This window comes from Typha angustifolia, chromosome 15, assembly GCF_048772165.1.
Source record: "Typha angustifolia cultivar Huaian chromosome 15, ASM4877216v1, whole genome shotgun sequence".
Lineage (NCBI taxonomy): Eukaryota > Viridiplantae > Streptophyta > Magnoliopsida > Poales > Typhaceae > Typha > Typha angustifolia.
The window spans coordinates 18014838-18027185 of record NC_133253.1 but is presented as its reverse complement, the minus strand read 5'-3'; the positions used below and the strand labels follow the sequence as shown (position 1 = coordinate 18027185).

Here is a 12348-nt window from a genome sequence, read left to right as displayed (position 1 = left end):
CGGAGCGACCGTGTCTCGTGGAGCTTCCGCATCAATGGAGTCGGCATCATTCGGGAACGGCAGCGCCGGGCGACGTGTGAGATACCTCAAGCTCTCGTTTGATCGGGCGGTTGAAAACAATGGGCCATGGAGCATTACTTCCCTCTCGTTCTTGAGATTGCGAGAGAAGAAGAGGTGAAGCAGAGGACGAGAAAGCTCTACACCAACAGGAGCTCCGGAGAGCGTGGTTCGCTGTGGTCGTCGGTGGCGTTCTCGCATCCATCGACGCTCGAGTCCCTGGCAATATATCCAACCTGAGCTTAAAGCCAGCCTTATAAAATACCTCAACAGCTTCCGGTCCAAGGAGGAGTACCACAAGAGAGTTGAAAGAGCTTGGAAGAGAGGGTATTCATTATACGGATCCCTGGGCACCGGGAAGACCAGCCTCATCGCGGCAATGGCCAACTTCTTGGAGTTCGACATGTACGACTTGGAGCCCACGGCGTGACGAGCAACTCCCAGCTGAGGAAGCTACTGGTGGAGACAAAGAGGAAGTCCATGATCGTCATCGAGGACGTCGACCGCACCATCGGGCATCTAAGTAAGAGGAATAGAGTGCTGGAGAGTAGTAGTTAGGAGTTAGGAGAAGAACGGTGGTGTTACTCCTAATGGAGGGCCAAGGGTGGTTAAGATCTGAGCATATGATTAGTTAGTGGCTTGGGTTCATCATGCTGCTAATAACCCCACAAGCACCATCTATTATATTTCCCCCTGTAACCGATCCCCTAAACTGTCGCAAATAATTTCCCCCCCTCCACCAATTTCCAAAACATCTGCATTAGTGCAAAAGTCAAGGGAGCGACAACAATTGTCCAGAATTAAAGACTTAACGCAAAGTCGAGGTAAGCAACAAGAGTTTCTAACCTTTAGCTCTCTATTATTGGAGATGCTCAGAGGAGTAGACGTCTTTCTAATCTTCTCGATAACTGCCAATAAATAACATAGAATGGCAGAAATTATCAACATACTATTGCCTGCATCACTGAACTAAAGGCTAAGGGAATAACAGTATGAAAGACAATATAGTACACCAACCCGTGTGTCGAGCAGTCGATCCACCGAGTGTTCCGTTGATTCCAAATACCTGCTCATATTTCACCCTTTATAGGAACTAGGAAGGACCTACTGGACCGTCCGATGTGGTCCTGATAATTAAAAAGACAACATATTCTCTTCCATTTCACAAATGACATCAATTGCCAAACAAAATCAAAAGGAAAGGCAGCTAAACCATCGCCGACTGCATGCAGAGGCATCCAACATAATGGCTCCTCATGCAGACAATACAATCCCAAGCTACATTTTGATGATCCACGTCCATTTGACTACATACAGTGCATAGCAATAAAAGTTGTAGCAACCATTGAATCAACAATGCTTTGATAACCTTAGAAGTGATTAGTCAGTAACTGAAAGCATCTGCATCTTGGGATATATATAGACTGGGGCGACTAAACATTACTTTTCTGATAATTTCATTAGATAGCACACTAGGTGGGAAGACAAAAGCATACTAATCACAAGTATAACTGATCACCTGGAAAAATAAAAAATCAGTAAATAAAATTTGGTGCTGAAGATAATTCAAAGACATTGATGGAGAAGTTTCAAATTTCATTGTTTCAACAACAAAGCAAATGACGGTAAGAATCTCTGTGCCAATCAGGGCACCATCTGTATCAGCCAAAAGAATTGGTAGGATTGGTTCTCAAATACAACAATGATTAATTATTATAACTTGCAAAATCATGATGTAACAGAAAGTTATGAATCAAAATTGTCTAGTAAAGCCAGCCAACTAATGGTTCAGAAGCCGGAATGTTATTATAGCAAAAGGACAGCTCATACTGAGATCCCTCTCCATCGGAACTCTTACAACCCCACGGACTTTTCAATCTTCTGGATTTGATTCAAAAATATCCAAGTCATCTGCAAAAGATCCCAGTTAAGTTGAAGTCCTAATGTAGGAGAAAATAGAGTATGTTCTGTACAAAGATAGAAAGCTGATTTACCATGACATGTGGAGCAATCCTCACACAGTAGACAGGAAAACCAGTGTAAAATTTGAATGGTCCGCCGCTCTTTAAGGTCTTCATGGCACAATCCAAAGATCCGGTGTATGGATATTTCCCAGTTGCATCCGGCTGCATCTTTTGAATTTGTGTTTTTACATAATCAAACGGTAAGCTGCAAGCAGATGCAAAGAATCCTGAAACAGCACTTGCCCCTGCAAAGTGAAAGATTGGTAGCATCATATCAATCCACAAGTGAATTTTAATAATACTAATATGAATCAAGTAGATATTATATCCTTGTATTGCATTAACAGCCAAATGAGTTTCCAAGTTCCCAGCAGAATGAAAGCACTAGAAACTAATAATGGTTTAAGCAGCAAACAACTCTTTTATGGCAGGGCAATTGAATTACCCTGATGTGATCTATGATTTCAAAAAGATTCTACCATGATAATGTGCCCATATTCCAAGGGTACACATGTCCACAAATTTCTCAACTAGCTTAGAAGATACAAACCATACATGCTTTGGAATATTAGCATATTCACTGAATAGAGCAATATTTGACTGCAAAGGATAGCCATAATCATTGTGTATTCATTAGTAACCTATTCAACTTTGAGAAAAAAGGTTAAGCTAATTATATAAAGCATTAAAGCAACAATAGATGCAGAGGAGATGATACAATTAGTAAGACCTACTAACTGTTCATCAAAGACTCATTTACCCACAATCATGTCTTAATCCCCACAATCTAACAGAAATAGCCTCTGCAAATTAATCTACTGGCCTCCAAGCAATATTTGACAATGCATATTTAATTGACGTTCATGCAAACAATCAATGACTAACAGTCAATTGAAAGTACCATTATTACCATTAAAAATGAAAATCAAAACTGTAATAACAACTGATTAGATTTTTCTCTTAATGTGCATTTAGATCTACGATAAAATCATGATGCTTTGTGAATTTCAATGCTTTACAAATCGTGATTTCAACCCCTTGCTAGCTCATTTTGATTGTGCAGTACTCATAAAAGTCCCAAAACTAACAGAACCAAGATATGATGACTAATTGAAATTTAGTTCAATTAACATTTCTCTACTTAGCTCCCACAATCAATCATTAATTCCCAGAAATCATCCCAAGTCTCAGTATCAAAAGTTTATTAGAGATTAACATGATTTCAAGACTAAAATTTTCAGACAGCCCAAGCAGCTTACCAAGTACAGTACTAACTTCTCCAAACCCAAGTGAATCCCTGAAAAGCTCGACACTTTGATCATATGAGGCAAGCATTCCCATATTCAATGCCATGGCTCGCACTACAGTAGGGCCTGCACCTTTCCAGAGTGCCAGAACCCCTTCATCAGAAATGATACGATAGAGCGCATGAAAAGCATTTTTGTAGTGTCGCCGTTGTGCTGCTGGTAAAGTTGCATCAGCCTGCATTCTGATGAGTGCTAAATCAGCTGGACTACCAACAGATGCTCCAATTGCTCCAGCTGTCAGACCTATAAAAGCTTTCTGAAGTAGTGGCAGCGGTTTCCCATCATTGGCCTCAATTGCTTTATTTGTCAAGACCCTGAGTAAAACAATAAGTCAACTATGAAGCATCACCATATTAAGAAGTACGTTACCTGAAATTATTACATTGCAATTGTTGCAATAACTCGAAGCAATAGAAAACTAGGAAACAGTCGATCTAGAGAAAAAGAAAATTAATTTCCTAGATTTATAGCTTTAAGAAAAAAAAATCCACCAAATAGGTCATGACATGCTAAAAAAGAGAAATTAGTTCAACATGTTATGCTTATAAGCGACAAATAAACCAGAACCAGAACCTCCTTGATTTTTTTCTTTTCCAGCAAACACAGGATTCTTTACACAAGTTCAATTCAAAAGTTCTTCTTTCTGACCTGCATAAAGGCATTAATACCTGTCCTCGCTTGCATTTACAGAAAAATAATGTCGAGTAATCCATGCCACAATTCTAATGATAGCATGCCACACCCAAGATGGCTGGGTATGTATCTGCTGATGTTTGCCAGCACTTGAATCAGACCTCAGATTACCATGTAATGATGTAAGTGATTGCATGGTCACAAACATATTCCTGCCCATAACTTTACTATGTGTAATAGGTTTTTCTGCTTGAAAATTCACGAATACATCTAGTCCAAGAAGAATGACGAATCAGTGTTTTATCTAGTCAATTCCCATTAATTTGACCAGGACTTCCTAACCTGAACTTTCCATTCAGGTAAATGACCTAAAAACAAATCATACATTTAGTACAAAACCAACAATTCAAATGCTAGTTAGATATACACTATTAGTTTATAACTACTCATGCCAACCCAAATTTCATTTGATTTTTTAGCCAAAAACAGATAGATTTACCAGGATGTCAATTTGCCAGATTCTTGCACAATGCATTTCTCAAGTATTCAACACAAGAACCAACAGAATGCTTTTGCAATAATGGGCATTTGCAGAAGAAAAAATATGTATATACCAACCTAAAGGATCCCAGTCGTGCAGTTGTGTAAGTAGCTTGCCTTAGTAAACCAGCTGACAATCCCTGCTCCAGAGTAATACATTAGAAAGTGGAACAGGAGTGATGACTATGAAGGTAAAATTAGTACTAGCTACATAAACCAGATGTAGCAGTCATGATCATGATGACCAATGAAGAGGCCATTATTGGACAAGTAACATAAACTGAAATAACACACTCTACATTACAGGTTCCAAACTGAAATAAGTAAATAACAAAGTTATAATAATGAATTTTGTTGAGAGGCAGAGAGCATCGAGCTATTGTTGGAAAGAAAAAACCTAAATACATGAATCATGAGATATTAAAATTCCCAATAGACCATTGATTGGGAAACCAAGAATTAACATTAATGCAGACCTTATATGAAAGACACATGTAAAGGAAAAAAGAATATGCTGTCCACAAACCAAGAATTAACATGAACGGTTCGTTAGTGGATGTTGTAATTGGATGAATATAAACAGTTAAACATCAATTCCTGAGAGCCACATATTAGCTCATTTTTGGATCCTCTGAAAGAGTTTCTCCAATGCATCCATCATAGAGTTTCCAAACAGAGGATTTTTTAACCCATTCAAAGTGCAGATCAAGCTAAAGCAACAATTTCCAAGGTCCCGACTCAAGCACAAATTCATCCACAAAATATTTCTTGAACCAAATAATAAGTGCATGCCACTGTATATACTATTACATAATGAATATCACAATTTATGCTGTCTCCTTTTCGTTTGATGTACTAGTTCTTACATTAGATTTAGGTGTCCTAAGAGCTACTTTTCACAAATTACAATGTTCAAAGTTTTATCTACGTGCAAGTACCATCATGGCCCATTTGATAGCATCATAGCAAGGCCACATTACTCACTATATGCTTGCAAATAGGCATGCCTCATTCTCAAAACGAGCGACTAGGTATAATTATAGCAACTAGCAAGCGTAAAGGTATGATTTCTAACATATACGAAATCACGCATATTCAATGGCTTACTCAATCACAAGGAATCTTATAGAAGAAGGTTATCTGCTTACAGACAACATGTCTCATTCTCACGGTCAGCAAGATTGCAAGGTCAAAAAGGTAGTGCCGATCTTTGTCTCACATAATGGAATAGTATCTAATATCGATGGAACTACACATACTCATTGTGTCATTCAATTACAAAGAACAAATATTTAGAGAAGTGTGCTGCACAGAACATTAGCGGTTGTTAATTAATGTTCTATTCTACTTCACAACATTGTGGCAATGTCAAACTGAAAAACAAGTAAAGCAGCTCCATCTGAATACGCACAACAACTAGAAGAAAAAAAAATTATGCGGCTTCAATGATTTTGAAATAAGAAACCTTGTAAAAGGACCCAAATCCTTCTTGGGCAAGCATGTTCTTCGTGATCTGGGCTGCTGATCCCTGACCCAATTGGATCCTCACCTGCAAACAACACAAAACAAGCTCAAGACCCACGAACAAGAGTAACTTAGTCTAGATCTAAGATCCGCCAACGAACATACACCGCTTCCTACGATTCCATCGAATAAAATAAAAACCCTATTCCCAATTCCCCTGGATCTACCGAATTACAAACAAAAACAAACAACAAAGCTTCCAAAAAATAAAAAAATAAAAAGAAAAAAGAGGACAATCTTTCTTCACACCTTGACCATATCGATCGGCTGGATGACGCAGGTCGCGAGCATCCCAGAGGCACCGCCATTCGCGAAGGGCTTGACGGTGTTCCAAACACCAGATTGACTCTTGGGCTTCGCCTCTCCCATTTCGCACGAAGGAGATGTGGACGAGGACGAGGGCGACGACGAAGAGGGAGAGATCGAGCCCAAAGAGTTTGGAGTTGAGGAGGCGAGGTGAACGAAGACCTAACTTTACAAACATAATAAATATGTACTTATAAAATATCGGATGCGAACTCCTCGCTTGCTACGCCCGCGACCTTGGCATGTGTTAGATCCTATGCGCGTAGACTGTCAAGTGTGGACGAATTTAATCTTTGCTTAAATTTTACCTCAACTAAAATTATCTATCTATAACTATAGAGAGAAAATATTAGGTTTTTACGTTGAATACTTGAGAAATTAAACTTATCTCTCCACAGTTGCAGGTATCATTTGAAAGATAGGTAATTAAACTTTCTTACTCTCTTCGTTCTTCATTGGTTTTGACACTGAGATTGGCTTATTATTTTCATCCTTCAAAAGCTGGGACACAAGGGAAGAGGAGGAGGAGGAAAAATTCGGATGTTGCTGAGGAATGAAGGAAAATGACTAGGCTAGGGTAAGCCCATTTTATAGGTTATCTTGAGAAGGGAGAGGGCAAGTTTATTTTCTACTCTGAATTATTTAGTTTATATAAAATTAATTTATCATTTGATGTGTTTAGTATATGACATTTCAAGTCAAATTAGCTTACAGTAGACTAACAAATGGGTCTAATCGTGGGTTTCCAAAAGTCAAAGGAAGGCGAATTGGATAAACGACAGCTAATTTTAATTTATTATTAGATACAATTTTCTCTTATACTTTGGATTAAAATTACTTTACATCTATTAACTTTATCTTTTTTATTTCACTGTATCTCTTGTAATTTTTCACTCAAAGTTAACGTGTCTGTGTCTTTCTAGTTTAAAATTTATTATTATTTTAATTAAATTTTATTTTACATTTCTAAACTTTTATTTTATATCATTATATACGCATAGGCGAGAGTATATGTTGCACAAGCTAAAGTGTGTCGTTTTATATTGGTGGTCCTGATGTTTGTATAACTAATGACCCAAATAATTTGCCTTTTATTCCATTTACAAAGAAGAAAAATCTTAGACACACATTATTAGTTTATTATAAGATATAGTTATGTCTGTTAGATTTGTTATCTAACACCTCTCAAAGAGTAATATTGTCTTAAATTGTTGTTCATCTAGGGCCACGACTATTTAGAAATTAATACCGACAATATAATGCATTCAAAGTGTTTTTATTTTTTATTTATAATAAACTATAAGTTTGGAGATTAATTATAGACAAATAAAAGAAGAAGAAAACAATTATAGATGGAGAAAAAAGATAGTTGGTATCGAACTGATACGGATGTATAAGTTGGTTACACGGGTAGATACACACAACCGGATTCACTCCAACAGGTCATACACGTCGTCATGACCCAAAAGCCACATATAGTTTATTACACACGTGCGTAAACACAAAGCGAACACCTAACCAGTGCTCTACCTACTACCGGTTTTAACCGGTCAATAAGCGAGCGAGTGCAACCCGTGCCACCTCGGCGCTCTCGCACCCCATGAGCACCTCCGCCACCGTGGCCGGCGTCACCTTGGCGTTGACCAGTAGCTTCTCCACGTGGCCCCATTTCTCGTTTCCTCCCACGTTGACGCCGTCGAGGTAGTTGGTGGCCAACTCTCTCAACGCCTCTACGCCGCAGTAGGAGAGGTTGACGTGGACGTCCAACCTCCCAGGCCTCAGCAGAGCCGGGTCGAGCCTTTCCTTGTGGTTAGTTGTCACCACCATGATCCTCTCTTCTCCGCAGCACGACCAGAGGCCGTCCATAAAGTTAAGTATCCCCGAGAGGCTAGGCCCTCCATTAGGAGTAACACAACCGTCCTCTTCTAAGTCCTCCTCCCAGATACTACTCTCCGGTACTCTATTCCTCTTCCTTATATGTTGGTCGTCGCCGACGGTGATGGTGCGATCGATGTCCTCAATGACGATCATGGACTTCCTTTTGGTCTCCACCAGTAGCTTCCGCAGCTGGGAGTTACTCGCCACCGCCGTGAGCTCCAAGTCGTACACGTCGAACTCCAAGTAGTTGGCTATTGCCGCGATGAGGCTGGTCTTCCCGGTGCCCGGGGGTCCGTATAACAAATACCCCCTCTTCCAAGCTCTTCCAACTCTCTTGTAGTAGTCCTTCTTGGCCCGGAAGCTGTTGAGGTCTTTTATAAGGCTGGCTTTAAGCTCCGGGTGGATTGCCAGGGACTGGAACGTCGAAGGATGCGAGAACGCCACCGAAGACCACAGCGAGCCACGCTCCCCGTGGCTTCTGTTGGTGTAGAGCTTTCTCGTTCGCTGCCTCACCTCTTCTTCTCTCGCAATCTCTAGGACAAGAGGGAAGTAGTGCTCTCTCACCCACTGGTTAATGGACCGATCAAACGAGAGCTCGAGGTATCGCACCCGCGCCCCAGTGCCACCGTGGCCGACCGATGTCGAATCCTTCACGCGAAAGCTCCATGATACCTGTTACACAACCAATATTCACCTAAAAGGTCAAGTTATTAAATGATGTGCCTATTTCATATCTTAACTATTATAACATAATACATATAAAAACTACGATTCTCTGTCAACTTAAGTAAGTTCTTAGAGTAGTTGGTAAAGCTATAATGGTATCAGAACAGATCTCACGTGCGCGTGCACGCGCACATTTAACTCTGAACTATTGATCACTATTATTATAAAAATAGTCTCTTACCCTCTTGACATCCCTTAAAAGAGAGGGTTTGAAAAAAATATATCAAATAACTATTTTACCTAGATTTTATTCTCTTTCTTTCCTTAAAATAAGATTAAATATAACTCTTAGAGAGCCTAAGTGTAAGTAGCCCTTTAAAATATAAAATATTTAAGTTCCTCGTTTGGTGAGTTAACCATCCCTGCTCTTATTGATGCCATGATCCAATTAACTGACTTAAAGATTTAAGTCGTTAAGAAAGTAACCGACGATATATATCGTGCTCTAACAATACCTTCCTTCCATTGACCTCTTCATGAAGCGTCTGGTTCATGTCAATGTTGAAGGAGTAGCCACGGGCCGCGGAGCTGTCGGATACCCTCACCACGGCGGCGGAGGACGAGAACTTATAGCTCAGGTACCTTAACGCTCCCTCGAAGGTGTCGGAGTAGCCATGGTAGTCAAACTCCTCGATCACGATAGACATGCGCCACGACCACGAGAACCCGGCACGCATTGCTTCCTTGATCCATACGAGTATCCATGGCGGAAGGAAGTCAGCTACTAGTGCTCGAAGGAAGTAAGAGGTAGCTAATAGCGAGCCAAGCGAAGACACACTTAGCAACATTGCGCTTACACTAAACTTACTAGTGTTGCTAAGTTGATTGGCAATGGAGATGTCATGCTGCCACACATTGGCTTTAAAGGCAGAAAGGAGAGCTTAGGCTTTGGAGAGCCATTGCATGTTTTGTACAGGAGAAAGGGGAATGGTAGGGTCAGATTCCCTGTGTCGGAATTGGTAAAAGATTCCTTTCCCTTACTAGCTTCCATGCAAGTTGTGTCGAGGAGCACTTGTTTTTACTACTTTTGGTAAAGCAAGACGGACAGGAGCTGCAGGGTAAGGAATGAACTTCATCCACGTGGCGTCCCCGTTCTCAGTGAGAGTGACCATCGAGAGACCCTCGTATCCGCTTCCAAGAGAACGCGTTGTCGTGATGTGCCCAAACTAATATGATGAAGCCACGTGTTTCATTGGAAAAACGATTCGCTGCAAATCTTTTTGTTGGTGGAAAAGCTTGTAGCCAATCGGAGACCGCCAAGTACGTAACTTTGGATGGAACATTGAACATTAATGCTTCACTTCCCGTCTCTTCGTACTAGCGTAATAATTGCACCACAATCTTTTTATAGAGAAAAAAGAAACTAACTATTCATGCACACTGGGAGTGGGGGATGATGCCACGTTAGTTCCTTTTCGGAAAGTTTGCCTATCGTGTATTCACATGGTGTCACGTCAGCATTGCAAGTGGACACAGGATTTTTACTTTTCTCCTATTGACCTGTGACGACGTACATATCACCAGGAGTTCAACATATCGTCTGCGATCCAAAGACTAAACTGTCTACACTCCTGTGTATTTTCAGTCTCTCTTCTTCTTCTTCTTCTTCTTCTTCTTCTTCTCCTTCTTCTTTTTTTAAATATTTTTTTATAAATTACTCTGTATATTATATTTTATTTATTTTATAATTTATATACCCATTTCTTAATCCCCTCTCTCTTTTCACTATAATTTTTATTTAATTCCTTCACATATTCTTTCCCACTAATTAATATTAATTAAATTACTAACATACCTCCTCTGTTTCTATCCCTCCATATAAACTACTTTTTAAAAAAGTAGATAAAAATAATTTAAAACAAAAGTTAAAATGAGGCATATACACAACCTAAAAGAAGGTTATTCAATATATTTCTATTGAGAACCATTTAAAAGCCATTAAATTAAACCCACGAATCTATCGTCATCTACGAGAATACTCAAACGTCATGGAAAGTTGAGGAGATGACCTTGGCCATCAGATGAGACATGATTAATTAAGCGAATTTTTTCTACGAACTCTGTGGCTAGATGGTGAGTGTAGTCTTTTCAAACAATGTCTGGGTGTGGGTGTGGGTGTATGGGTACGTGTATGGGTATGTGTATGTGTGCGGGGGTGAAAAGAGACGGTGAAAGAATCAACGAGAGTTTGATGGCTCTTGCTCTCGAAACTTGAGCTATTCGGATATTCCTTTGCTCTCGTAACTTGAGATAGCTTGGCATCTTTTGGAATGATAACGACGAGTTATTAAATAATGTTTTAGTGTTCACTAACCTGCGGCCTCGTGTAACTCACAAAGATTCTTTCGGAACGGGGACGATGAGTTTTTAAATAAGGTTAAATATGCTTTATCTCGAATTAATTCTTATACTTATAATTAAATTGATACTAAAACTAAACATCATAGCTATTTAAGTTATTTTACGGTATTATCTCAAAATTGTGCATATTTATTTTAAATAAACTCATATAAGAATATTTTAGTTATTTTAATATTATTCAGTTAAGTTTAATAAAAAATTTAAGCGTCTTATATTAATTATAAGTATATCGAATTGTTTGAGATTTTTTAAAATATAAGAATGTAGAGTGATTTTATGTATAAGTATAAGATGATAAAATATATTAATTATATTAAATGATATTATTGTTTGCCAACCTAGTTTTTAAATAGGAAGATGTATTGAACTCACTTAATCGTGCGGAATTTTGTATTTTTAACTTAATCATATAAAATATAATGTTGCTTTAATTCTATATAATTTTGTTTCTAATGGGAATATTTAAATTCGACATTTAGGTCGATCAAATATGATAGACTTAACGTAAAAATATAATAGAGTTTTACATAATTGAATGAAATCGAGTATATGGTATAATTAGCCTTAACTAAATACTAGATTTTGTAAAAATATGATTAAAATTAATAATAAAAAAGATTAAAATGACACAGGAATATAGGTTAACCTTGTCTTTCTTCCAATTTGGAATGTGTTTAGGCCTAAAGTAAATTAATTTATTTGATTCTTGATAAGAAACCGTATGACTTACTATTTCATATTTAAAAATATGCATTTCCTACCTACAAATATATATTACATATCTACAAACAGACACTGCTTATCTAGAGATATACATTACATATTAAAAAAAAAGTATTGCGTGGATTGTGTATCTAAAAGTAGGTATTGTGTATCTACATATATGCATTAAGTAGTCATAAACATTTAAATGAATAAAATAAGATAATAATTGCTCACATTTTCCACACAAAAAAAAAAAACTAAAGGAAGTGATGGGTAAATTTAATAATATTATTTTACTGTTCTCTATCCATCCATTAGATAAGAGTATTTGTGTTAATTTATATAAG

General features: G+C 38.3%; 2 protein-coding genes across 2 annotated transcripts; both read right to left on the bottom strand.

Annotated features, from left to right (window-relative positions):
• Positions 1–1632: 1632 nt before the first annotated feature.
• Positions 1633–6503, bottom strand: LOC140778863 (mitochondrial dicarboxylate/tricarboxylate transporter DTC-like). Its single transcript, XM_073123756.1, has 6 exons — positions 6275–6503; positions 5967–6050; positions 4580–4641; positions 3281–3642; positions 2052–2266; positions 1633–1968 (listed from the first exon to the last, which is right to left on the bottom strand). Exons 1-6 carry the CDS (start codon positions 6392–6394, stop codon positions 1912–1914), a joined length of 900 nt encoding a protein of 299 aa, XP_072979857.1. The 5' UTR covers positions 6395–6503; the 3' UTR covers positions 1633–1911.
• A 1172-nt stretch (positions 6504–7675) lies between these two features.
• Positions 7676–9796, bottom strand: LOC140778703 (AAA-ATPase At3g50940-like). The gene is made up of 2 exons (XM_073123538.1): positions 9391–9796; positions 7676–8881 (listed from the first exon to the last, which is right to left on the bottom strand). Exons 1-2 carry the CDS (start codon positions 9721–9723, stop codon positions 7874–7876), a joined length of 1341 nt encoding a protein of 446 aa, XP_072979639.1. The 5' UTR covers positions 9724–9796; the 3' UTR covers positions 7676–7873.
• Positions 9797–12348: the final 2552 nt, after the last annotated feature.